Genomic DNA, 27,652 nt, shown 5'->3' with positions numbered 1-27,652 from the left:
AACTACAAGAAGCTTCCTGTCCATATGGGCTGATATTCGTGCAGAACGATTTCAACATTTAGTGGAGTCAACGCCATGACAAATTGCTGTAGTTGAAGGCCAAAGAAGGTGTCATGTTCGTCCTGGACTGCCAACACGAACAGGGTACAGGGGAAAGTCAAGACGGACGCGGGAAAGCGGTGGTACAGGTGGCTAGATGCAGAACAGATAGAGAGCACCTCTGCAGGAGGATAAAGGCCTGTATATCTCGACCGTGCAACGTAAATGCAGAATAAACTAAGGGAAATGCTTTCCGTGCAAACTCCTACCCCGGGAGGGAGCCCTGCCTAATCGGCGGGCTGATCACTTCCGACAGGTGCGGACCCACACTCGTACCTAGGCCACTACAAATCCCTACCAGGGAGCCCTGAACACTCAGGGTACAGTGCACGGAAATAAACAGAACAAGAACAGACAAACAATAGACACAAACAGGAAACAAACCAAAACACCGGAGCCAGACACACAGCAGCTCTGAGCAGGCTGACTGCTCAGGGATCACTGGAAATTAATCTGCAACTCCCAGTCAGCAAGAGCTGGATCTAATAGGGAGGGAGAAGCCGATTGGCTGACAGACATGTCAATCACCAGCACACCTCTAAAACACTAGCAGGACTAATTAACCTAGACTAGAAAGCACAGGAGCTGTTAACCCTGGCTAGTCTGGATAGAACCAACAGAAACTAGGTGTGCTGGCAAATAATAAACCACGTGCTGACTGAGACGTGATAGAAGGTCCAACATGCTACTAGTTGTGGGTTTCTGATAACGAGGACATTCAGAGTAATAAATGTGGGTGCACATAATACTACATTTCCACTGCTGAAAAAATGTATAGCCAATGTCAACTTCCCTGATAGTATCAGCTATTTGCTAGGGATGGGGCAAGTCAGACCCACTTTCAGCAGCTGTAATCTTAAAATTAGGTGGTCTTTGTTAGACAACCCCTTTAATGTAGAAATAGCTGTTGGAAACAGATAGCCTGTAGGGCATTTTGTCATTTCCATCTTGCGTACCAAAAGATATAGTTTTGCCACTTTAATAGGGTCCAGGTACGGAATTATTCACTAACACAGCACAAAGAAATGCTCAAGACTAAGGATGAGCGAGTATACTCGCTAAGGCACTACTCGTTCGAGTAATGTGCCTTAGACGAGTATCTCCCTGCTCGTCCATAAAGTTTCGGGGGCCGCCGCGGGGCGGGGAGCTGCGGGGGAGAGCAAGGAGGAACGGAGGGGAGATCTCTCTCTCCCTCTCTCCCGCCCGCTCTCCCCTGCTCCCCTCCGCGACTCACCTGTCAGCCGCGGCGGTCCCTGAATCTTTATGGACGAGCAGGGAGATACTCGTCTAAGGCACATTACTCGAACGAGTAGTGCCTTAGTGAGTATACTCGCTCATCCTTATTCAAGACCAATACAAAATCTGATGTCAACCAACAGGTTAATGAAAAAAATCAAGTCCTAATCCCAGCGCCATTGTGCAATATGTTCATATAAGGGTCGCATCCCTTTAAGAACAGATTCTTAACATGGTATCTACATTTCAATTAGTAGTTGTGTGATCGTGTGCTATGAGGGGGTATTCAAAAGAAAAAGAAGTCTTCTTTTGGTGGGCTAGGTGTTACTAGTACTGACTTCTGTTGGTAGGTGAATGTCTATAAAACCCTTCTGGGGCGTTATGCCAGTCGACATTGGTGAGGAAGGTTGCGTTTGGCTCTAGTGATTTATTTTTTCAAGTTGTTCAGCTTTTCGCCTATTTTGTGATGGCTGATTCATACAAGGGAATACCTCCAACATCAGCAAAATGTTTTCCTTTGAGGTCTAGTTTAACCCGAGGAAATAGAAGAAAGTTGCTTGAATGCGTTGTCATCATGAAAAAAACAATCACCTCTTTGCCAAAGGATGTCCAGAATGAGGTTGATCATTAATTGATATTTCACCTCTGAAACTTGTTTTACTCATGGCATTTCCCCTTATAGGATCTTTGTAGCATAAGAATTGTATGTGTTGCTATTTTTCGCAAAAGTAAACAAAATTTCACAGCTGCATGCTGTTCATAGGAATCAGCCATCACAAAATAGGTGAAAAACCAAACAACTTATTGAAAAAGCATATCACTCAAGCCGAACTCAACTTTCGCCAGCAGCGTGGGCTGGCATACTGCCTCAGAAGGGTTCCGCAGGAGTCTGTACTAGCAACACCAAGCCCACCAGAAGAAGATTCTTGTTTCTTTAGGGTACCGCTTCGCATTCTGCTGGGTCATCATTGGCCAGTTTTCCTAACATTGTTTTATTAGTTCTCAGATATATGCATTCTGAGATACGATGGACCACGTTACAAGGATTACGTTGTCCAATAATAGGAAAACCCTTGAAGCTGCCCACCCATTGAGAAATAGGTTTGTCTGATTCTGTAGTTTCCAAGTTTCATTCTTTCCAATGTTGTTAGTCTTTGAGCAATGCCTTTATACACAGGGGACCAGGTGGTATACAGGGAACAATTTTGCTTTCTTGCTGATATCTCCATTGCCTTATTTTGCACACCTGAATCCGTATTGGATGCAATATGGACATAATGTATTTGTCTGTTCTAAAGATGATGCAGCAAGAATTACTGGAAAAGGTAAAAGATTGATAAAGGCCCCGTGCGGCTGAAACGTGTATTGCTCTGCATTTTTAAAAGGATGAGATAAGTAAAGACTGCATTTTATTTTTGTATACCTCTAGTGCCTTGGATTGTTCTACACATAAGCGCTCACAAGGGCGTATGTATCCTGTGTATTATGTACCTAAAATGCGTATATTAAATCTCCATAGCCTATATTGGTGCGTATCTCGCGCATATTAAGGACCAAAATAGGACATGCTGAGTTTCCTTTTCATGTGTGTAATAAAAAAAATGAGGGTGTGAATGGCCCAATAGAAATCAATGGGCTTTTAGCATGTGAGTGAGCCCTTAGACTGCCAAGATGCGCCACTAATTGTGCCAGATTCGCCATGTGTGCCATAATGTTGGCGCATACAAATGAGCATGCTCCCAGCTCCAGCTTTGATTGGACTAATTTTGAGCTGTGTCACAGAGAGAGAACTGTGAGAAACCGGAAATCTGTGGGCTCCAAAGCAGAATGAAAACTGAGCTGAACTAAGGAGAGCGCCGGGCTACTGGAAGACGAACAGCGGTTTCCGGGTGGAAGCAGAAGACTCGCCAGTGCGCCTGAAGTCCGGAGTGCAAAAGGAGATGCGCTACAGCCACATCATGACAAAGACTGGGAACAAGGGGCCTAGTGGAAGAGTCACACTTCTGACCCCAGACAAGCTATGGCCAGTAGAAGAAATCACTTTGCCCCAATGGAACTGTGAGTCTAGCCTGATTGAAAGCCCAATTTTGCACATTTCTGGTGCTTGAATCAGGGTAATGGACATATAGTTAAAGAGATATTGCATATGTATATGGGCTTTTGTAAAAGACTGCATTAGAGTGGTCATCACAAAAGGGAAGTTGTGCATTATAGTTCACCAACTACATTTCTTTGATTTGGTCTCGTTAATTTTCGGGTGTTATTGACATGGTCCACAAAGTGTTACTGTTATTATGCATAGAGTTGTTATTTCTATGTTTTAGCTAGCGGTAGATTGTGCCTAAGAACTCGAAAGCACAAGTTCATTTGCTTAACCATCATTATCCTTTTTCTACTGTTTTTTTTGTGTCCTAAAATAAATTTTGTATATTCTGGTTACTCCTTCTTCTGTATCGTATCTTGAATCCTACATTTCTATCCCACCGCCTGCAACACAAACGATACGTGTATACAGGATATACAATGTTGAACTTGGGTTCTTTGGGTCCAACCTTGATCTATACAGATGTACATGTGTATTTTATAGGCTTTAGGCCAGGCTCACACAGCCGTAATTCATTGAGCGCTGCCAATCAACATGCACTATCTTGGCGGATTGTGCACGATATGTATAAGTGGCAACATGGGAGAATATGGCAGATTGGTACAGCATATTGCGCTCACAAAACCTGTGCGTGTAATACGCTGTCACCACATGCCCGTGGGAAGGAGTCCTAGTTAATTTGTGTATTAACCAAAAGAATATAGAAACAAAAGTCTATCTACATTTCCAATCAAAATTATTCAACCCTCATTGCAAATTGGGTTAATTTGCCAAATTTACAAACTTTCAGCTGTTTGCAAAAAAAAAAAAAACAATTAAACAAGAACAAACTATATCATCCACTTTTTATTAATTAAAACTAGATAAAAAATTTTTTTTCCATTTTCCTAATCTGTTTTTATTTTCTTAGCATAGAATTTTTTATTCTGTTGTCTATACATGACTATGGTAGCGGCCATCTCTCCTGAGCGGTATTTAGCAGCGTTTGGAGCATTAAAGGGGTTGTCCCGTGATAGCAAGTGGGGTTATACACTTCTGTATGGCCATATTAATGCACTTTGTAATATACATCGTGCATTAAATATTGGCCATACAGAAGTTATACACTTACCCCCTCCAGTGTTGGCGTCCCCGTCTCCATGGCTCCAACCGAAGCCTTCTTCTCCCTGGATTAGACACGCTTGCGCTGAAGGGGCCGCTCCGGCGTGCTGGCGCCGCACAGGTCTTCTGCGCATGCACGCCGGAGCGGCCCCTTCAGCGCAAGCGCGTCTAATCCAGGCAGAAGGCGGCTTTGGTCGGCGACATGGAGACGGGGACGCCAACACCGGAGGGGGTAAGTGTATAACTTCTGTATGGCCAATATTTAATGCACGATGTATATTACAAAGTGCATTAATATGGCCATACAGAAGTGTATAACCCCACTTGCTTTCGCGGGACAACCCCTTTAAGTGTATGTTCATACGTAGCTGATTTTCTGCAGATTTTGGTGCTGACATGCAATAGATTTCAGCCTTTTAACTGAATTTAAATTGAAGAGATAAAAAAAAAAAATCACCAAAAATTCCTAAAAAATATATTTAACATAAAAATGTTCTTTTTTTGTTTTTTTTTAATAGGTCATTTTTTGACGGCACTTTCCCTTTAAATAGCTCAACACAACTAATACAACAAGTGGTTTCTCTTTACACAACACAAAACGCCTGCCTATGACCTGTACATTTTTCTTTATTTAATCCCATAAATTATTTTTTTATTGATCTCGTAATCCCAAAATATAAACTCAGAAATTAGTGACATCTCTGCTTCTAAAATAGACATTTTTACACATAAATCATTCTTGCCCACAGAGGAAAACATTTCTGTCGTGTCTTGGGATAACCTAAAAACAGCATAATAATGTGACATAGGTTTAGCTGACTGCAGTGTCATCTTTCAGTGCTCTGTCCTTCTGAGATCTCTACCATCTTCCTCCTAAATATAGACCCAGCTGCAGACAGGCAATTGATATATGCAGCACACACAAGCCATGGATAGAGTTTCCTGAGTGCAATGACGCATTGTTAGGGGAGGCATTTATGAAGAGGGATACCCTATAGTGTTTAACTGAATCCTTCCCATACACCAGTCCGTTTGATACCTAACTTGGTGACAATATGGCACTGTTATGGGGCACTTCGTATAGCGCTGTTATGAGGGCCCTAAGACTGAACTGAAGAATAGCAGCACTCCAGTTGCAGTAAAGTGAAGACTGTTTTGTTCACTCTTGTAACTGACACATTGTTTCATATCACTTTATAGAGGCTTTGTCAAGATTTATTGCATTTGTTACCTATGGCATAGCTATAGGGGTAACAGAGGTCGCAACTGCAGCCGGGCCCCTAAGCATAAAATGACAGGACTGCCATCACTGGGCCTCTACTCCATGTTGCAGCGTACATCACTGGCATTCACAGCAGGACACTATGGCAGCACTGGTTCCCTACTTCCTGTCACATTGTGCTCCTAGGACCTGTAGTTCTATGTATTTCCAGGAGCACACTTCTGCATGTATAGTTGATTTGGTTGGCTGATGGTGTGCAGTTATTCAGCCAGCCAATCACCATATATATATATATATATACCAACCCCTCTTACTAGGGTGCTCGTCATTATCCATTTATCATCCTTCCCGCTTAGAACTCTGGGGGTTGGAGTCATGCATGCTGTATGGCTTGTATGAGTAGTTCTCCCACATTTTCTCTGAGGATGGTTTGGAGACTTAGTTTCCCTGTTGGCATGTTATGCAGGCCATTGCTCCCTTACGCTTCTGTCAGGTGTGGTTACAGACATTGGATGTCCTTTATGCTGTCAGAGGGGCCATGTCTGACACCTTGTCCCTTCTCCATCAGATGGGTGATGTCTGATGCCCTGTACCTTACCTGTGTGTATGTTTAAAGTATGTCTGTTTCCATGTAAGTATCCATGCATGCAGGAGGTTCTGGGTGAGATTTCCCTTTGTCTGTAGGTGTGAACAATGACTTATTTAATGTCCGTTTGAAGGCGTGCACAATTACTTGTGTATGTCTGTAGGTGAGCAGACATCTGGTGTGTATTATGTTGTATGTTGGAATTCCCTGCGTCCGTAGGTGTGCAGGCACCTGGTGTGTATGTTCTATGTTGGTGTTCCTGCCTATGCCTATCTGGGGCAAGACAGATTGTCCCTAGGTTCCAGTGTGTTGTCGTCCTTATTGGGACAATTACCCTGCTTATAGGCAGGGTTCCTTTTTCTGGGCTTAGTTATCTTCTTAGTGTAGGGACCCCTTGACGTGGCCTTGTGAGCTTATGCACGTTGGCCAAAATACTATCTAATACCTAGTATTTATTTATATTTCCATCTATGTTGTTGTTTTAGTACTTTGGTAAGTATTTAGCTGCCTGGTATTGGTGTAGGGTTTATGCGCCTGTTTTTCCTTTGCTGCGTGCACGTTCAGTTTATGTTTGGTGTGAACGGTGTCCGATCAAGTGTATATCCAATATCCTTTTCCTCCAGCCTTAAATAGATTGCATTCGTGTAGGCAAGGTGAATAACACTTCCTGTCTAAACTCCGTCCTACAGTGCACATCCTTACTTGCCCTTGCAGTTGTGTAGAACAGTACTGTATCTGTACTTTGACTTTTCCTCCTTTCAAATCTTCAGAGTTCTAAACAGAGAAAGGAGGAGTCGTCAAGGTACAGACACATGTAGCACTGCTATACTACCGGTATGAGAAAAAGTAAAGATGTTCGCTGCAGACAGTGTCTAGACAGGAAGAAGTAGAGACCCAGTGCTGCTGTACAAGAGATGTATGCTGCAGTACGGAGTTTAGGGGGCTGGCAACTGAGGGGGTCCACAATAGGGGGAACAATTACATTGTGGAAGACAACAGAGTTGGCACAGACAGTGAGGGTGCCACAGAGGAGCTTAAATTACAGAGACAAGGGTACTTTTTGGGGCATCCCAGAGGAGGTACAAATTGTGGGGATCTATAGAGGAGACTCAATTACTATGTGGGGAAGACACAAAGGGGCACAATTTGAGAGGGGCACAATTAAATCTTGTTATTTGTATAGCGCCAACTTATTCCACAGCACTTTCAGGTAATTTATTTATTACCCCCCAGCAAGCTGGGTACTCATTTTACCGATCTCGGAAGGATGGTATCACATCCACCCAGGAAGTGCTGGATCTATAACCTGCAGATCGCAAGCTGTGTAACAACAAAAACAAACCAAAATGTGGGAACTCCTTCCCTATTTAAATAACCTCAGGGATGGGGCCCTGCCGAAACGCAGGCAATTCACCCTGACAAAAGCGTATCTGACCTCGTACCTCGGCCCTTATTTAACCCTACATGGGACCGGGGAAACAAAGAACACAAATAGAAGATAAACACAAACTTAGCCTAGATGCAGCAAGCAAATAAACGAGCCAGATGAGAGCTCTAACTGAGATCACAGTCAGAGCTAGACTGAAGATTAAATGGCGATTCCGTCCAACCTCAGTCAGACTAAATAGCCTGACAATTAGCCTCAGGTGCAGCTAAGCATGTCTCACCTAATACCACACCCACCAGGCCCAGAAGATGGAGAACCACCTTCAAAACCTGCACCAGACTATCAGCATGGCAGCAATCCCAGAACCGCTGCAATAGATGGAAGGCTGAGTCAACCTTGAGCTGGCTACCTGAACCATGCAAGGATTGAACTCGCAACCTTACGGTCATGAGTGAGAGCTTAGGACTGCATTTCTGTTGCCTTAACACTATTTTGTGGAGGTCACAGTGGGGGCAAAATTATTTTGTGAGACACAGAGGGAGTATTATTGTGATGGACAAAAAGGGGATTATTATTATTAATATGTGGGGGCATAGGGGCATGTATTACTGTGGGGCGTAAAAGAAGCATTATTTCTTGTGGTGGGCATTATGAGATAATTATTACTGTGTGTGGGTACTATTGCTTTGTGGAGCTCAAAAGGGGGAAATAGTACTATATAGAGCACAAAGGAGGCTATAGTACTACAGGGATTAGTGGTAGGATGACTGTCGTTCGAGTGTGCAGAGAAGAGTTGTGGCTGAAAGGACTCAATTGAGGTCTGGACCTGGTTTGAGAAGAAAAGGAAACATGGACATCAATCGGAGAGTATGTCACCTGTGATTACTGGAGGTAACTGCACTAGTAATTACTATCACTGTGTAGACTGCTATCTGAGTTATATGGTGATTGCATTATTTAGAGGTATGCTGGAGCTGAGACGCTATATCTTAGGGGGATGCCTTATAAAAGTTGTCTTAGAGTTTGCATAGGTACAGTTGCAATCAAAATTATTTAACCCCCATTGCAAATTAGGTTTAAAACATTTTCTAATTTTTAAACTTTCAGCTATTTGCAAAAAAAACAAAAACAGCAACAAATTTAAATAGCTCAACACAACTACAGTAAAATAAGTAGTTTCTGCAAATTCAACACAAAACGCTACGTTAATGACCACTGCAGTCTCAGAATTATTCTACCCGCTGAATAGAATCCCTCAAGCACACCCGATGCAACTAATCAAGAGCCTTATTAAGGCCCTTTTAAACTAAATGATAATTGTTCAGATTCTCGCTAGGGTTATTTGGTTTAGAAAAAAGATGGCTGAGGGGCAATTTTTAAAATTTAATTTAGCTATTTATACCCAGGACTGTGACTGTAACAAGGGGGCGCCCTCTACGTCTAGAAGAAAGAAGTTTTCTACACAGACATAGAAGTGGGTTATTTACTGTAAGAGCAGTGAGACTATGGAACTCTCTGCCTGAGGACGTGGTGATGACAAACTTGCTAAAAGAGAACAAGAGGGGCCTGGACACCTTTTTTGCACATTACAATATGAGGCGTCAGTCAGACGAGCATTGCTTTTCGCTCCACGCATGTTAAAAATGCGCTGCAGCCGGCCCCATTGAAAGCAAAGGGATGCAGGCAACTCCCACAGTGATTTTCGGAGAAGGGCTTGAAATATAAGCCTTTCCCTGAAAATCATACCTAGCTGCTGTAAAAAAAAAATATATATATATATACACATCATCTTCTGCCGCTGTCTGGGCCTCGGCGTGTCTTCCCTCTTCCATGCCGAGACTGCTGTGAAGCACGTTCAGCTCCCTAGGGATTTTAAAATTCCCGCCTTCAAAAAGTGCTGGTCTGATAGGCTGAGCACAAAAGCCAATCACAGGAAGCGCTCAGCCATTCATTGAATGACAGATGAGCACTGCCTGTGATTGGTCACAGCGCTCAGCCATTCATTTAACACCTGAACTGGCTAGGGCTTTGTTGATTGCAGTATTTGATTTCATGTTAGAAATATGGTGAAAGTCCTGAGGCAGGTCAAAAGTTAAAGTAGCCCTCCGGTTAAGATAAAATTAATTGTAATTGTTCTTTTCTGCTGCCCCTCCAATTCCCCCGATTCTAGGCCCCATTTTCAGCTATCTAAGATGGCTACTGAAATTTCTTAAGTAGCTAATGCACACTGTGTCCTGCTGCTTGATTGACTAGTGCTGATCACATGAGCAGCTCTGGACAGTCAGAGAGCAGGTTTGCTGTACTAACAGCCATCTTGAATGGATGAAAATGGGACCTGGAATAGAACTGGTGGATTGAAGGGCCGACAGAAGAAAATGTAACGACCCGCAGCAACCGAGGCACGACATTGAGTAGCTTGTGGGGATATTGATGGCATTTGTCACGGTGGATCTACCAAACTCCTCCACACAGGGACGCATATGGCCTGAGCCAAGGCACCGCTAGACCTCTTCCAGGCAATGCTGGGACAGCGGTTCCTGTATATATGTGTAGTGGACTAAAGAAGTTGTCACTTGTGACGCCACGGTTCCTTCACACCTTTGGTTGTTTGGCGGAGAAAATAAGAATCCACACATGATCCAAGTTGAATACCTCAATCACTGGGAACAGGCAGTGACTGGAACTGTATTTTTTTAACCCTTTCCAATCCAATTTGTATCCTGGTTTTCCTAGGGGGCTTACTCTTTTTCTGCCGTTATACAATGGCGCTATATGCTGGCTAAAGCCAGTCTGTATGATGTGACACATTGGATAGGCTCCGTCAGCAGACAGGCTGGCAATATACAGTAAGAGAACCCTGACGGACGTCTTCCAACATCGGAGCTGTACAGACTTAAGTCATAATGTCTTTAGACGTCAGACAGTGGATTGGAAAGGGTTAAAGATAACTTTCACACACCAGTGCAAGAATAACAGTCAGGGAAAAGAACACAGGATAAGACCGGGCCTACAGTCGTAGTTATCTGTATGACTCCGCTCCTGGTCAGAACACACACACTTTGGGACACAGGATGACACTGGGCCTACAGGCTGAGTTATCTGTAAGGCTCTGCTCCTGGACAGACACACTTGAGGTAGAAAAAACACTGTGCTGACATTCACTTGGAACACTGCACGGCTGGCTACTCACTTCCACTCACTCGAGGTAGGGCTCCTGAATGGCGTTGAAAAAAAAAATGGGACAGCGCCTTTTGTGTACCTAGGATATTTTATGATCAGGAACACGTGGAGAAATAAGAAAGACTTTTGGTGGTCAGAGGTGGGAGGAAACTCTGTCCTAGGTGGGGGACATCAGAAGAGAGCGTGCATGGAGAAGAGTCTGGAGGGTTTGGGGCCTCCAGAAATTGTAACAAATGAAAATAAGTAAAAATAACTCCTGCGCTCAGGGTAACCCATAAGATGCCGACCGTGACTACCTATAGGGTAGAAGTGTAGGTGTGAGGACCACACAGGTCCGTAGAGCAAGCGGGAAGCAAAAGGAGCTTTCTGTAGTAGAATAAAAATGTGTTTATTTATACAGAGCTCCAGACGTTTGTAAGGTGCAACACGTTTCAGAGCTGGCACGCTCCTTTCTCAAGAACAAAAAGACAATAGGTGGGTCCCAAAAAGGGCTAATAATGAGATCCTGTTTGCCTGTGTAGTGAGGGTCAGCCAGGGCAGAAGCAGGAGAAGTTCAAGGTAGGGGTCCTGGGATGGGGACATCAGTGCACCTCTCCTCAGCTTCCGTTCTTCACCACATGAGGGTTGAAGGTAGCCCTATGTGGCCGGCACTCTCCCTCCACACTCTACCGTTGAAGCAATGGAACTCTGAATCACCTCTTTCTTCTTGCAGACATATATATATATATCTCATACATACTCACGTGACAAGACATTTTCCAGACATATCCCAGCCAGTCAGACATTAACCTCTTACATGCTGCAGCTGTGCAATACACATAACTAGAGATAGGACGATTTGCACAGAGCATCTACACTGAAGACATGTATGACAATTATGGAGGGGCCAAAAATATAGACTTTGGTATCTAAAAAAATGCTTCTTCTATTATCTATTCCATAATTTGGAAGTTATTCTTTTAGCTGATATCTTGTTGCTACCTGCACACTTAGGGTGCCTTCACATGGGCAATAAAATCACTCGATGTTTGCGCGATGATTTTCAATGGTTTCCTTCACATTAGCAATGTTTTCACTGATGCGATATTGTGGGGAAAAAAATTGCAGCATGCGCTAACTTTCTGCGATGTGCAATTTTTTTTATTTTTTATGACCCTATGTAGCCTTTTTTTATCGCATTGCAGTGCACGAAACTTGCGATTTTCATGTGTTTTTAACATTGGAAAGTCCTATTGTCTTTTGCGCTAATAAATCATGCGATTTTATCGCGGGCGGCAGAGATACACAATTATTCTCAAGAAAAAGCTACACAGATGCTCAAAAGTTGCGGGAACAAAGATGCGATTTTGCTGCGATTTTTGAGCGGCAAAATCATAAACGCCCATGTGAAACTAGCTTTATGCTAGGTCCAGACATCACAGATTTGCTTTGGACATGCCGTGAAAATTCTGCATCGTGGAAAAGTTCTGCACAGAAATCATGGAACACATGCAGATTTTACTGCCCATATCATGGATTTGGTGCCGATTCCCTGCCAACACCACAGTGCACGTTATCTGCCAGGTCTACTCCTTGGCAGCATCCACTGTACTTGTACTGCAAATTTGCATGTGGTTTGTATGGTGGGTGTCAGCTGACATCTGGCAGCAGCAGTTGTAATTAGAGATGGAACCATTCGGTTTGCTGGAGCAAACAACACATGGGCTTATTTATGAAGCTCCACTCATTCGAAGGGTGGAATCCGCGGTGAAAATCTGCATCATAAATTGACGTGCTAGGAATTTAGGATTCGCACCGCCCGTCATCTAGCATATTGTGCACACATGTGCGCACCCCATTGACTTCTATGGTGACTTCAGATGCACAGAGGTTCAGGGCAATAGAGCATGCCGCTTTTTTCTGCGCATTTAAAAAGTGCAGGAAAAATACGCACATGTTAATGAACCCATTGAATGGATCGTATACGTAAAAATGGAAAAACCTTAGGGCTCCTTCACACAGGTTTATGCCTTTTTATGCAATGCATCTAAGTCTTGAACGAAGTGCTTTTGCTCGCGTATTGCACATTTTACTCTACTCTTTTGTGCATGCAGGGACAGTTCACATGGGAACAGCACTCCCCACCCTGATATAAAAGGCTATGCAGCCTAATAAGGTCAAGATGTGTTTTTTTCGCCGTGGTTTTGCGCTGTATTTCCAGCATTTAATTGCACAATATGTGTGAATTAGACTTCTATGGGACACAAATGACAAATGTGCATGCAAAAAAAGGATATGTGTACAAATCCATTGAAGTCAATGGGTTCTATTCTCTGCTTTGCGTGCGCAAAAATGCGCGCAAATGTTTGTGTGAAGGAGTCCTTAACCTACAGACCCCCAAGTTCAGTAACTGGAGCTTCTGCACTTTGGCAGGACAGAGTAAAGGGATTGATGTAAGTATAGAAGAGATTACGATGGTAACGTTATGATGCAGACATAGAGACTGTGGAGTAAAGTCTATAGACAGCAGTATATTGCACTTCTTGCCATATATAATGGCCCGATGGCAACCCAGCCCAACATCTTGCCAAATGAGCATTAGGTTTAGTAAGGAATATGGTTCCTAATGACCAAGGATCTCAGTATTTACTGCTGACTATCATGACGTAATTTCCCCCGAGGCTCATCCTGGCACGGTACCAGGGGCTGTCCTGCTCTGCGCACATCTCGCTCCTAAGTGTTCTGGGTAAACACTCTCCCGTAGGCGTGAGGAACATCACTGATGGAGGAGCATAAACAAGTGCAATACAATATACGGGATCCCAATCATTGGCCTCCAATGGGGAGCTGTGTATAATGTAGACCAGTATATACTTATATGTCCGCTCTACCTAGGTGGCTCCACGCTGTATAAATGTGCTGTCCGTTGTACTAAAACAGAATATCATAAATGAGTGATAGTAACTCATCAACCCATGAAAATGAGATTAACCCCTTAGTTACGGACCTGCTTTGTGCCTTAAGGACCAAGTGATTTTCATTGTCACTTTGCAAGAGCCATAGTTCGTTGGCATAGCTGTATGTGGGCTTGGTTTTTGTGGGATGAGTTGTATATTTTACACCACTCTAGGGCAGGGGCATAGCTAAAGGCTCACGGGCCTGAGTGCAAAAGTTATCTTGGGGCCCCCCAACTTCTCTTAACTCCTTAATGCAGAGCCGTAACTTGAAGCTTCTGGGCTCCAATACAAAACCTGTAACAGGGTCCCCAACTATAATGCTTTATTCATAGTACTGGGCTCCCTATATGGAGAAGAGAGGCCTTATGGGCCACCTTAGGCTCCTGGGCCTGGGTGCAACTGCATCCCCTATAGTTACACCACTGCTCTGGGGTATGTATAATGTGTTGTGTAACTTTATTACATTTTTTGGTGGAGAGATGAAAAAAACCCACTGAAATTCCGCCATTGTTTTTGGGTTTGGTTTTTGCAGTGTTCACCGTTCCATAAAAATAACATAATCACTTATGTGGATGAGTAGGATTACTGCAATACCAAGTTTATGGAGATTTTCAAAAAATTACTTTTTGCACAATAAAAATAGTTTTTTAAAGAAAAACAATTGCATTGGCATCGCCACAGTCTAAGGCTGCATTCAGACGAACGTATATTGGCTCGGTTTTCATGTCCAGCCGATATACGGCATCCCTCTCTGCAGGGGGGGGGGGGGGATGGAAGAGTCGGGAGCAGGAACTGAGCTCCCGCCTCCTCCCTGCCTCCTCTCCACCCACCTGCACTATTTTCAATGAGGAGAGGCAGGACGGGGCAGGGCTAATTCTTTTATTGCAAATAGTGCAGAGGGGCAGAGAGGGGGTGGAGAGGAGGCAGAGAGGGGGCGGGAGCTCAGTTCCTGCTCCTGGCTCCTTCATCCCCCCCCCCCCCCCCCCTGCAGACAAGGACATCGTATATCGGCTTGGCGTGAAAACCGAGCCGATATACGGTCGTCTGAATGCACCCTAAGGTCCATAACATTTTTATTTTTCGGACAACGAAGCTCTGTGAGATCTCGTTTTTTGCGTGACGAGTTGTAGTTTTTACACATTGAGAGGTGCATGTGTCTTTTGGATTGCTTTTATTGCATTTTTGGAAGGTGAATAAAAGAAAATAGCAATTCTGGCGTTACTTTTTAAAATTATTTTCACGGCGTTCACCGTGTGTGATGAATGAACAAATATTGTCATTGTCTGGGTAATTACGAACGCGACAATAATACCTAACTTTTTTTTTTAAATTTGTTTATCCATCTAAGGGCTTCTACCCACTAGTGTTTTTAATGTTCTGATAGCGCTGTGTTTTTTTAATGCCAATGTCAATGGGACTTTTTAATGTTAAAATCGCAGCGCATAAAAATCGCAAGTGGGGGAGGAGGGGGGGGGGGCACTGACAGGTCTCCGAGATGAGCCTATCTAGGTTCACTGCTGAGAATCGCATGCCACGATTTAAATCCCGCGAGCGGAGAATCGCTATGATTCTCTGCTCAAGGACAGTAATCCTTTGGAAAGCTTTACAGAGCGTGATCCATGGGTGATTTATCGCCTGTGGACAGGCAGCCTTAGCCTCACCTGTAGGTATTTAAGAGGACTATTTAACTTGGCCTTGCACTTAGCTCATTGCTGTTTATTTCAGTCTCCCCATGACTGCGGTGGAAGTCAGAGTTTGGTGCTGGATCTCCTGTTTTCCTGGTTCTTCACTAAGCTAAATACTGTTACCATTTTTGATATCTTGTTCTCTGTGGTTTTCTCCTCTCCTACGTAGGGTCTGCTAGTAGCCTAGGTACGTGGTCAGGTTCACCCTTGTTAGGGCGGGTTACTTGAGTATAGGCAGGTCCCTTTACTAGGTAAAGGGTTTATGGGGACAGTGTTCCCCTGGTGTCTGTTTTCTTTATTGTTTACCACTGCTTTGTGTACACTTGTGGTCTGTTGGTTCACTGCCCGTGATTCCTTCCGGGTTTCGGATCCAGCGCGTCCTGATTTTACATTTGCTATTGATTGTGGCATGTAGGGAGTTAAACTGCCCCAGGATCTGAGGTTTCTCCATTCCTGGCAGTTAGAGCAGGAGGCTGGCTGTCAGTAGTCAGCCAAGCCACCACCTTAAAAAGATGCATGCGCAGATTTAAAGCCAATTAGTGAGATCAGTAAAAAGGCGTATTGGCAGTAACTAAGGGGTTAAGGTGAGATGGACATATCTATATTCCTACAGTATGAATGTCTAAGAACAGGGTGGCCATGGAAATATAGCTCGGCATCACGCTCTTATGAAATCTGTCTAAGAGTACGTTTACACGTAACGGAAAATCTGTGGCAAAATCTGCAGCATTTCTCCATCAAAAACCGAGTCAAAAACGGCACCATTGGTGTGGATATTGACTAGGAATCAGCTGTGTGTCCACAACAGATTTCAGCATCTACAGCGCCCCCACACCTCTGATGACATTGCGCAGAACAGAGCACCCCATCACCTGGCAGCTGTTAGTGAGTGCCACTGGTCAGGTGATATGGAAGTGGTATGACCTGACTGGCAATGCTGCCAGGTGATGGCATGCGCTGCCAGTGCAAATTATTCTGAAGTGAGGGAGCGCTGCAGATGCTGAAATCAGTGGTGGATTTCAGATATGGAAAATCTGCAGCATTTCCACTACGTACCCTAAAGGAAAATCTCTCTGTTGCCCCTAGCAACCAATCACAGCGCAGCTTTCATTTTACCTCGGAGCTATGAGGAACGAGAGCTGAATTGTGACTGTTACCCATAGCAACCAATCACAACGCAGCTTTTATTCCTCACAGCTCTAAGATAAAATGAAAGCTGCGCTGTGATTGGTTGCTATAGGTAACCGTCACAGCTCGGCTCTCATTCCTGGTAGCTCTGAGGTAAAAAGAAAGATGCTCCTTCATAACAGTGCGGTGCCGCCGACTTTTCCACTGCCCACCATACAGCATATTACTACAATGATTACTATGTGCCAATAATCCTTACGAATGGGTTGTGTTCACATGGCTTATAAGGGGAGCAACAACACTTTTTTTTTAACGTATGTCACATGTTAAAACACCCCTGACAGACCTCACTGACTTGTAATGGAGGTCTGGTGGGTTTCTCTAAGGAGTCTGATGTTTTTTTTTTTACAGTATTAAACACTGTAAAAAGGGATCTTCCAATGGAGCCTCCAATGCAGCGATGAACAAAGTCTAACTCGTTCGTGAACTAATCTACATTTTAGCGTGCATTCACGCGGGTGAGTGCGATAACGGTCCGAGAAACTCAGCCCGATATTGCACTTGTGAAATTGCGATGATCACTACGAGTGCGTTGCAATTTGTGAGAAAATTGCACGTATTTTCAATAGGAAATATTAAAAACCGCATCGCACGCACATGAAACTCGCAGGTACATGATTTTTTTTCTTACCCTCTGGAATCAATGGGCGAGATTTCTGCGGACTCTCAGAAAAATAGAACATGCAGCGATCTATCTTGCAGCGTCGCAATGTAAAAAGACCCATTGAAAACAACAGGGTCTATTTCAGTGCAAGTTTTGTGTGTCTTGCAACGCAAGAAACTCGCTCATGTGAATGCACCCTTAGGCCGGCTTCACAAGGGCGTATGCATATTTCCGTACAGCGTTTTTCCGGACTGAGCGATGCTTTATTGCTGTACTTTTTGCGCCTACAAGGCATGTTTATTTGTGCGCGGCAAACAAATACACACCAATTGAAATGGCTAATTAGTCGAATGAACTCTAGATGTATTCTTTTTCAAGCAGAATTATGCAAGTTTCACGCATCTCCTTGCGTAATGCGCCTGCATTTGACTTCTATGGTGCGTAAATATGCAGAAAGATAGAGTATGATCTATTTTTTTTTTTGGCGTGACCGAAATGTGCAAGGAAACTACAAAAATGTGAACAAACCCATTGAAATGAATGGGTTCTATTCGCTGCCTATTCCGCGTGCAAATATGTCTGTGCGAAGCTTGCCTTAGTCCAGAACATAGTTATAGGGGGTGCAGTGGCAGTAGCACCCAGGTCCTGGCACCTAAGGGGGCACAAAGGTCCCTCTGCTATATAAAGAAGGTCAGTATAGTAAATGGCACCTAGTAGGAGGGGGCTGTTATAGCAGCCCTGGCCATATAGCAACGGTAGTAGGCTGTATATTCATTATGTTCATGGCTTCCCCTCCAGAGGAGGCTTGTGTCAATTGCCATACTGTGGAACCCATTGGCTCCTATTGTATAAAAATGTACTTTTTTGCAGTAGACTTCTGTACAAGAAAGCACAGTCTGCTCCGTTACCCTATAAAATTGAAAAAAGAAAGCGGTATACTGGCATGACTGAACCGGGAGGACACTTTTTTTTTTTAGAAAAGCTGGGGCCTATGGCTACTGTAACATAGATGCTGGAAACTTTTCTCCGCGCATACATTAGACACAGCGTACCAACGCAGTGTGGACTTAGCTTTCTATATCCTGACCCCCTGCATCAGTGTAACACTATCTTCACAAATCACGTTCGGTAAGCACCAGGGAAGTTCCCGACAGGTACACTGAACATATCCGCACACCTCGTTCTTCCGAGTGCCCCTTTGGTCTCCGTCTTTATAGTATACACTGACATATATATATATATATATATATATATATATATACAGTATATATATATATTTTTTTTTTTAACATATAGGAAAGTTCAGCCGACAGCACTTTACTAAAGAGTGGGCCACCGTAAGGAAAAAGAGGGATATATACAGTTAATTTTTTGCATTGTAGCCAATGGCTGATGTGCGCGACTACATAGCTAGGCAGTGTCATAAGTTGGAGTTGTACCTTCGTCGGGAAATACTCCCGATATTTACCTGTGATGTACAGACCAAATGTGATAGGAAACGGTCACATCCGATAAGGACCATAAACTAATTAGGGTGGTTTCACATCTGCACCCGGGGTTCTGCTTTCCTGCTCTATTCGGGGAGCAGAAAAGGGGAATCCACGCAGCCGAACGGCTCTGTCTTGGGATGGAACCGAACAGCGCTGGGTGGACCCTGTTGAATGTATGGGGTCTGTCCAGCTTTTGAACGGAAGAAAAAGCATGGTATTTTAAGCCGGATCTGTAATGGAACATTCGACCAGAGGCTCCAATGTAAATGTGAAGCCGGCCTTATGGTGTTTATAGAACAGGACACGTGGAGTCTGGGGTGTACTTATACTGTACTTACCAACTGCATGTCCCCCATGGTCACCCTGGGAATTGGCACTGTTAGTGTAAGGCTTTTCTTCAGTCAGTTCGTGCCCACTCCCATAGATACACTGTATATATGCGGGTGCACAGACTAAAGAGAAAAGGCGCGCTCATGGACCGGGCGCTGACTTTGAGGGGTGACAGTATGGGGACAGATAAGTATAAGACAAACACCCCCGGACTCCATGTTCCCTGTAATTTAGTTTATGGTGCTTTTTGGACGTGACGGGTTCTCTTTAGGGTGCATTTACACAAACGCATGTAGAGTTTCTCAAAACGATATCACACTTGCACATCTGTATTTTTTTTATGCGAGTGCAATGTATTTTACAAAAAAATAGCGTCGCTGCACTTGTGATTTTCACGCATGTGAAAATTGCCCATTATTCCCTATTGGGAGCAAAAGTGCATCACATTGCACTCACTTTTTTCCCTGCTCTCGTAGGGAAGAAAAGGCAATTCTTTAAGAAGAAATATTACATATGTATATGCCCCCATTCAAAAAAAATTGGTTTTTTTTCTGTGCATCTCACAACGCATAGAAATCGTGCGGGACAATCACCTGTGTACCTGCGCCCTTGAGCTAAGATTAGTGGAAGAGCGCTACTCTCACCAATGCAACCACCTATCTCTCCCAGAGGCGTTCTACCAGCAGCATTGCTATTGGATGGCAGGGACTTCACCGTCACCTTGTACTAATGTAGAACGACTGAGTACGCCTTAGATTAGTGTCATTTCTCAAAACAGTCTTCACCGAAAAACTGCCCTTGTTGCAAAAAGCAACTGATCGCAGTGCAGATCTCATCTTCCATCTGAAAACTTATGAGCTGCTGCATTCCCTGCAATTGTATTTCTGCATAACCAAGCGGATTTGCCACTGAGGGCCCAGAAAAGCTGGGTGACAACTCCCATGGAGGCTGTAAAGGAAACCATATGGTTATCATCACTAAGCTTTTCCAGGAGCGGATAAATACACGTCTGTGTATCATTTTAATAAAAGCTTTAAATTGACTAAGTATTTTTCGATTTCGGGTGGAAATGTTTACATTTTTTTTTTTTTTTGGTACTTTCATGTCACCTGTCACTAATAATTGGGCAGCAGGTTGCTGATCTAGGTTCCCAAAAAATGCATCCCATGTGCCACTCTAGCACAGACCTCTTCGTACTGTCGAATTTGCAGTGGCCATAGAAGTCATTGTGGTATAGCCCTCTATCCTTCCTCCCTTTCGGCTGCTCATCTCTCATCCTTGCACATTGATTTACATAAAAGCTGTATCACAGATGCCAGTTCTCAATGTTTCCTGCTTGTGCCACACAGGAGTTGTTATTATCTAAGTGCATTGGAGAATTCAAGTGCAGGCGGTGGGCAAAACCCTACAAATCTTGCATGTACAACCTCAGTACTTGAAAACTTCTCGCCTTGCTGCAGTAAGTTTATTCTTTGGACAGATGAAGGTAAGTAAAACAGATGCAGCAGAGTTGAGTTTGTCAAATGTCACTTATTCAACACCGCATGTAATGTACTACCATAGCTCAATGCAAACAATAGTGGTCAGCAATGCTTTACCTGTTAATAGGATTAATAATCACCTGCAATGACCCAGTCTTAACATAGTAATGCAAGGAAACAGAATTGATTCTTAATTACCTTCCATAGACATAGGTTCCAGTATTCCAAATTGCTTGAGGACGGCTATGAAAAGTACAATAACCACAGCAATTGCACACAGTTCCATTCCATGGATCCCCATGATAGGCCAGTTTTACTCAACACGGGGTCTGTGGCACCAAGCATAAAAATCAACCTGGCCTCCAGGTCGTCTTTCTTGATTTAGAATCCCTTAGGAGACATCTGAAATCATACTTCCAGATATGACCAATGAAAAAAATCCCAAAGGGGAAGAAAGGCTCCAGGATGGGTAACTAGACCCCTGAAACACCTTAGGTGGTAAGCAAAAATACGTTGGAATACAAGCTAGAACTTGCATTAAAGTGCGGAGATGGCTTCAGGTCAGCATTATTTTAGGTGGAACCACTTGCAGCATCTAGAGAAGCTTCTCAAGTGACCAAAAGTGGTCTCTTGTGTTGGGTCCTTAAGAAGCAGCGGGTCATCTCTACCTATAACGTTGTTGTGCAGTGGGTGTTAGCCTAATAACGTCCCATTAGAAGCTGGGAAACTAGCCGGCTCTTATCAATTCCCCCCCTCCCTTCCCTATCCAACCTCTCTCCAGCATGGGATGGGGAGGAGCGAGAGAAAGGACTACCACTCTCTCCTTACATACATTGATTGAGATAAAGGTTTCCATAGAGATAACAGAATGATGGTCTTCAGGAAGAAAACGACTTACCTCAGCAAGCCCGCGGTTTTGAAAAGTGAGCTGCAGGTTTTTTCAGCCATGCACGTGAAGAATTGTGTTTGAGTAGAGGTGACACGGGAGAGAAAGAAGGAAGGAGGGAGGAAAGGAAGGATGGAGCAGCTGCTTCTCAGTATTCTCTAAGGTTAAACACTGAAAGCGATACAATATAATCATTGTAGTATTTGTCTTCCTTTATAATGTCCATGCAAGCTCTTAGGCTCCAATGCAAAATCTGTAACCGGGATCCCCACCAACCATGTGCCATTTATAGTACTGGTGTGCTATTTTGTAGATGGGCATTTGAGTCCCCTCAGTCATTAGGTTGTCTGACTGCTACCTCTGCATTCCCTATAACTACGCCACCAACTTTATACATTACCTCAACACTCAAAATGTAAATCTTTAAAGGGGGTCTCCACGACATTTACTATTGATCACCTCTTAAGCTACTCAGTTCGGGACTACAGGAACAGCAAATTCAAAGGGAGGTGGACCTGCAATACTAAACTGGGCCACAGCAATATGGACAGTGTTATTTTCCTCCTGTGCTGTCCGCAATGACAGCAGGCTGTATGTGCTTTAGGAGTATCTGTGCATTATATGACTTGTATTCTGCTTTTTGTTTCTGTGATTCTCAATGGAACTGATGGAAAGAGCCTGACTGCTCTGCTGTGTTGTATAGAATGGGATGCAGAGAACTATGGATTCTGGTCTCTAATTGTAGCACACACAGATGTAACATCATCATGAAAGACCATCTACAGCAGGACTGAGCAGTGGAGATGTGAATAAATACCAGTAAATAACTCCTGATTAGCCCCAGCAGCAGGTCTGTGTGTGTGTTGCCCTTTTCCTCTTCCACCTCCCCTCTATTCTCATAGTTTTCAATGAGCACAATGACTCATCCCCCTCCTCTGTACTGCTGTCCTATTATCTCCAATAACACACTTCACAGTAGGCAGTGGACAGCAAGCTAGGAGGAATATAAACCCCTAGTGGTCAACCCTTTAGAGTGATTTTTCAGCACAAGAATGTAATTTTACCTACGTAAAGTAAATAACAGTTTTGCTAGTTATCACATTGGCTTTCATATAAGCACATGTTGTTTGAAAAGTTGACTATTTAAGGTGCCCATACACCTTCAATAGCTGTTGACTTGTTCTTCCTGACTCATCCATGTACATGCACACTTGACTAACCCAAATACGTATGTGTTTTTGATGGGTATAGGACAATAAGCTGCTACCAGGCACCTTTGGCGGCGGGTTGTGTCCCGCCGGAACAAAGGATCAGGCATTTTGAAATCTAACATACTGATTTTTCTTTTTCCCTGACACCTTTAAAGAACCAGGACCCCCCCCCCCCCCCCCTAAACATTAGATATTCAGCCATTCTCACAAGTATTGACAGCCTTTCCTCTAGGCCTGCACAACATACAACCTGTGAGCCCGTGAGATTTCTGGTGACCCGCAGACTGTAACATTACTATGTCAAGAGGCAAGTTGTTAGCCTCTTGGCATCATAGTCATGTTACAGTATGTGGCAGTCATGTCACTCTAGCCACTACCGTGTTTCCCCGAAAATAAGACAGTGTCTTATATTAATTTTTGTTCAAAAAGGTTTAACTTTTTTACATGTATAGCTGCCTGGATACTATTTAAATTGATTTTTTTAATTAACTGTTAGCAGGGCTTAATTTTGGAGTAGGGCTTATATTTCAAGCATCCTCAAAAAGCCTGAAAAATCATTTTGCATCCTCAAAAATTCTGGAAAATCATGCTATGTCTTATTTTCAGGGTATGTCTTATTTTCAGGGAAACAGGGTAGTACCTACAGTACTTAGAGTCGTGTGTATAGGCTGCAGTAAGTGTATATGCTGTGTTATGCTGTATTACAGGGTAAATAGTTATTTGTGATTCTGCTTGAGCTTTTTCTCCGCTTCCTAAGTATATTGTAAATGTAAATTGTTAGTTTTTCAAATGTTTAGTTTAATCATTAATCTATAGATTAAATAGGTTTTTAGCGGCTCACTTTGTTAGTAAGCTTCTAAAAACCTATCTGTGGCCCCAAGAGGTTTGCTGATGTTAATTTTTGCCTGTACCTACTGTCAAGTTGTGCAGACCTGATCTAAATTGTATAGGCACCATTTTTGTTACAACACCCTTCTGAAAACAAGAGCCCCTAAAAGTTTATTGGGGAAAACTATACATTACAATGGAGCCTCTAGTACCCTATTGGACCACCTCTAGCCTGGATACATGATAAGATATAGTCAGCCGGTATTAGTGTATCTTGACGCCACCATGATTTCCTGGTGGAGCCAAGATTGACAGGGGGTGACGCCTACTGAACCTGATTGGCTGCACAGGGTGTTAGGCAGCAGATCCTGCAAAGCCACTAGAGAAGATAATAACTGCGCGCACCCCTAGCAGCAAGTGCCTTCCCCGGCTGCGAGGGCCGCGGCGCCCTGCCAGAGGACGGAATACTCCCTTGCTGTTCAAACACTGCGCAACATCAGGAGAACTATAGTTCTTCGCCTTACATTATGACATGTAAATGCTGCCATGTTACTGGCATGGCAGCATTTACAGGTAATAATTTAGGTCTAAGAACTATAGTAACCCTCTGGCTAAGGCTGCAGTGCTGGGACAAATCAACCCACCCTGTGCTGCTAGGATCTTTGTGCCTTGACCCTATCGGAAGCTGGGGGTGTGAGAGGCGCGTTCCTCCTGTCAAACCCCTAGCTTCCGGTGGCGTCAAGATACACTAATACCTGGTCGGCCATAGAGGCATGCAGACTTTGAATGTTATCTTGTGCCACATTTGCCCACAAATGTTGCAGTTGGGCTTCTATATCCTGCACACTCATATGCTGCCAAAGCTGGCATCCCAGTTGGTCCCATAAATGCCTGAGCACAGATAAATCTGCCAAGTGGTCAGGCCAAAGAAGTGTGGCAACCTGGTAGAGCCATTCCTGGGAAACCCTTGCAGTGTGTGGGTGAGCATTATCCTGCTGAAATCTCTGTTGGAAAGCTAGCAATAAGAAGCAACACATGTGGCTGCAGGATTTCCTGCATATAGCTGAGATGTAAGTGGCCCCGATCATTACTATGGGTGACCACCTGTCATATATGATGGCTCCCTAGATCATCCCACCAGCAGTTTGGACAGTGTGTCGCTCCACAGCAAAGGAAGGATTGTAGCGCTAAACACGGGGCCTTCATACTCAAACACGACTGTAGTTGGTTTCCAAATAAAACCTGAATTTGCTGCTAAAGACAATACAGTTCCAGTCTGTAGCAGTCCAGGTTTCTTGTTCATAACACCACTGCAAGCAAATTCAATAGTATTGACGTGTTAATGGCAGGACAGGATGTAATGGGTTCAGTGACACCAAATTTCTTTATGCTAAGCACCTGGAAATGGTCCAGTCAGAGGTAGGGGTCTGTAATGGAGCAGCCACCTATGTTTGGATGGTGGAAAATGAAACTGTTGGAGCTGCTCGCACCTGTTGGTAAATTAAACAATCCTCTCTACTGGTGGTCTGTCTGGACCATCTGGAGACTGCTCATCGTGTGAGCGTGCCCTCACATAACCACTGCTCCCATGGCGGGCGGTTTGTCGAAATGACCATCCAGCTTCTCTCATTCCAATGATGAGCTCCCTATCAAAGATATTTAACTAGGCAAAATGTCTGAGTGCATCATAGAGAGATGTCTAGTGGTCAACGATCTCCCAACAAGAGGTCTACAACACAAGAGTAGCCTCCGAGAACCTTTTTATAGGGCAACGTGGGAAGCATTTTTATGGCATCTGGTGACAAGACCCAGTGTATAATCAAACTACCACTAATCATTTACATATCTGCCTGTGACATACCTGCTGGCTGAGTTTTGCATATCTGGGCGCATTATTTGTTTTGTCAATTTCATGCAGGCTATTGAAATGAATGACTAGCCATGTAATGCATGGATATAGGAGACTGCTGTGTTATATTACATGTTTCCTAGAAGTGTATGGGTATATGGAGCTGCTGCTTATTAAAAAGGGTTGGCCAACTCTCTTACAGTTCACTGACCAGAGATCCATCAGAACATGGGCTTGCGTGATCAGAAGAACAGGTTGGAAATTGTAGACTTGAGTTTCAGTGCACTTCTTCAAATACCCATCAAAGAATAGAACTATGCAATCCAAGGTCAATGTTTCAGGAAGCTAAAGATTGATAAAAAAAGCGGCAGTGAATGGCACATTGGCCTCATGTGCATCCTGGAAAATCTATATTTCATCACTGTTCTCAACAGACATGATTGAGGAAACCTTTCAACAACAAAATCGATTGTGCTGTATGGTTAGAAAGTGGATAACAACGGTTACATTTCAAAATAGAATACAAATGACATGGGGGTTATTTGGTAGCTCCCCAAATGATTGTTCTAAGGTGTCAATGGGTGCCCCATAGCAAGCAAATCAATTTCTCACCAACAGAAAAAATGAGATCAAGAATCTGATCTGATGCCATAGTCAACACTTTTTTTTTCCATTTCCATCAGGTTTCCATATTCTGCAGAGGTGTTCAACCATAAACCCTGACGTAAACCTGATGGATGCCATTAGAAATGTTTTGGGGGGCAATTGTTTTCACTTAAATGCATGTATTTTTGGCCAACAATCATTTTTGCAGCAGGGTTTAATTTAAAACTTTTGTACCGCTTGTCTTCTGCAGCTCCTACATATCACTGTATATAGAAACTGCTATCTAAGTCTCAATAGGAGATCTGTCAGTGTGCTGGTTGGACAGCTTAGCTTCCCTCTGCTCTCTCCTCTTCTGCAACTTCTTAACAGCTCATTTATGACCCCGTCACAGTTTATCTTTTTGTGGTCACAGATTAGCTGATAAAAACATCCAGGAGAGGAGAGAGCAGATGCTAACTAAGCCATCAGTCCAGCACACTGACAGATCTCCTATTGAGATTCAGACTGCACTGTCTATACACAGCAATATGTAGAAGTTGCAGAAGACAAAGAGTGCAACATTTTAAATAAACCTTATTGCAAAAATTATTGTCAGAGCAAAATACGTTAAAGTGAAAACAATTTGCCCCCATAGCCTTATAATCCATCTCGTGTCTCTATATACTTCATTGACTTTTTTATCTTCTCATTGTCTATGCATCTCATGTTTGCCTTGATCCCACAGTTGATTGACAACAACCTATTAAACTCAGCCAGAAGGAACTCATTTTACTTTTATATAGTTAAAAAAGCCCCACCAGACTATGGCCCAACCTTTCTTCTACTGGTTCATAACCATAACTCACTTATGCCAGAATGGCCCTGGTCATATCCCTTTTCTCATATAGAAGAGCACGGTAGTGTAATCCTCCAATTGCCCTTCCGTTATTTGCCAATGTTGTGATGCCTATGGAAAAGGAGTCTTGTTTTAACTACTACCCCTTGCGAGAAGGCTTGGGGCTAAGTTGAGTTGGGCTACCCACCATAGGATGGAGCTCACTCTATATTTGCCCACCTTTGATTCTACAACTTTAATTGTTAGAATTTAGAATTTTGACTACATTTGGATATTATAGAACTTCATTACTTTGTTGTTTTTCTTTTTGCTCATTTGCTGCCTGTTTATTCCTCATTATTTTGAGCAGGTCTCAGGCTCACCCCTACGTGCCCCTCCCCATCAGGCCTATCATATACAGTATTTGCCTACTCTGATTCTCTCTCTCAGCATTTCTGCCAGTGCTGTTATTTGAGCCCCAGAATGAGAGCTAAGATACAGCGGAGATTGATTCCTCTTTCTTTCAATGTAAAATATTAAAGATGTTTAAATGGATAAAAGCTCTAGACAGTGGAATCTATTCTGCATTATACAAATAGGATCCCTGCTCCATTAAAAGCAAGACCTTTAAGTCTGAATGCTGAGAAAGGGAAATAGTTTGTAGGGGATACTCCTGTTTACACATTACACAGCACGATAACTCTAGTGATTTATCTGAGAAAGCAGAAAGGAAATAGAAGAGCCGTAGAAACCTAGGGCAGCAAAAAGAGAGAAGGAGGAGATATACTAAGCAGCCATGCTGAGATAAATGGGAATAGTGGTGGTCTTA

At 43.5% G+C, this 27,652-nt stretch overlaps 1 protein-coding gene across 2 annotated transcripts in view; it reads right to left on the bottom strand.

The window, feature by feature from the left end:
* KCNIP3 (potassium voltage-gated channel interacting protein 3) overlaps nucleotides 1–27,652 on the bottom strand; it is a 109,750-nt gene that overhangs the window by 37,692 nt on the left and 44,406 nt on the right. The window contains exon 1 of one of the 2 annotated variants that reach the window (XM_066593079.1): nucleotides 20,828–20,930. The exons of the other annotated variant lie outside the window; for it this stretch is intronic. Coding sequence (XP_066449176.1) covers nucleotides 20,828–20,930 — 103 coding nt within the window. Of the gene's footprint in view, nucleotides 1–20,827; nucleotides 20,931–27,652 lie in introns of those variants that run through there. 2 annotated transcript variants of the gene reach the window in all.

The sequence above is a fragment of the Eleutherodactylus coqui genome, chromosome 2, assembly GCF_035609145.1.
Source record: "Eleutherodactylus coqui strain aEleCoq1 chromosome 2, aEleCoq1.hap1, whole genome shotgun sequence".
Lineage (NCBI taxonomy): Eukaryota > Metazoa > Chordata > Amphibia > Anura > Eleutherodactylidae > Eleutherodactylus > Eleutherodactylus coqui.
Note: the sequence above shows the minus strand (reverse complement) of the source record. Positions and strands in the feature narration are given on the sequence as shown.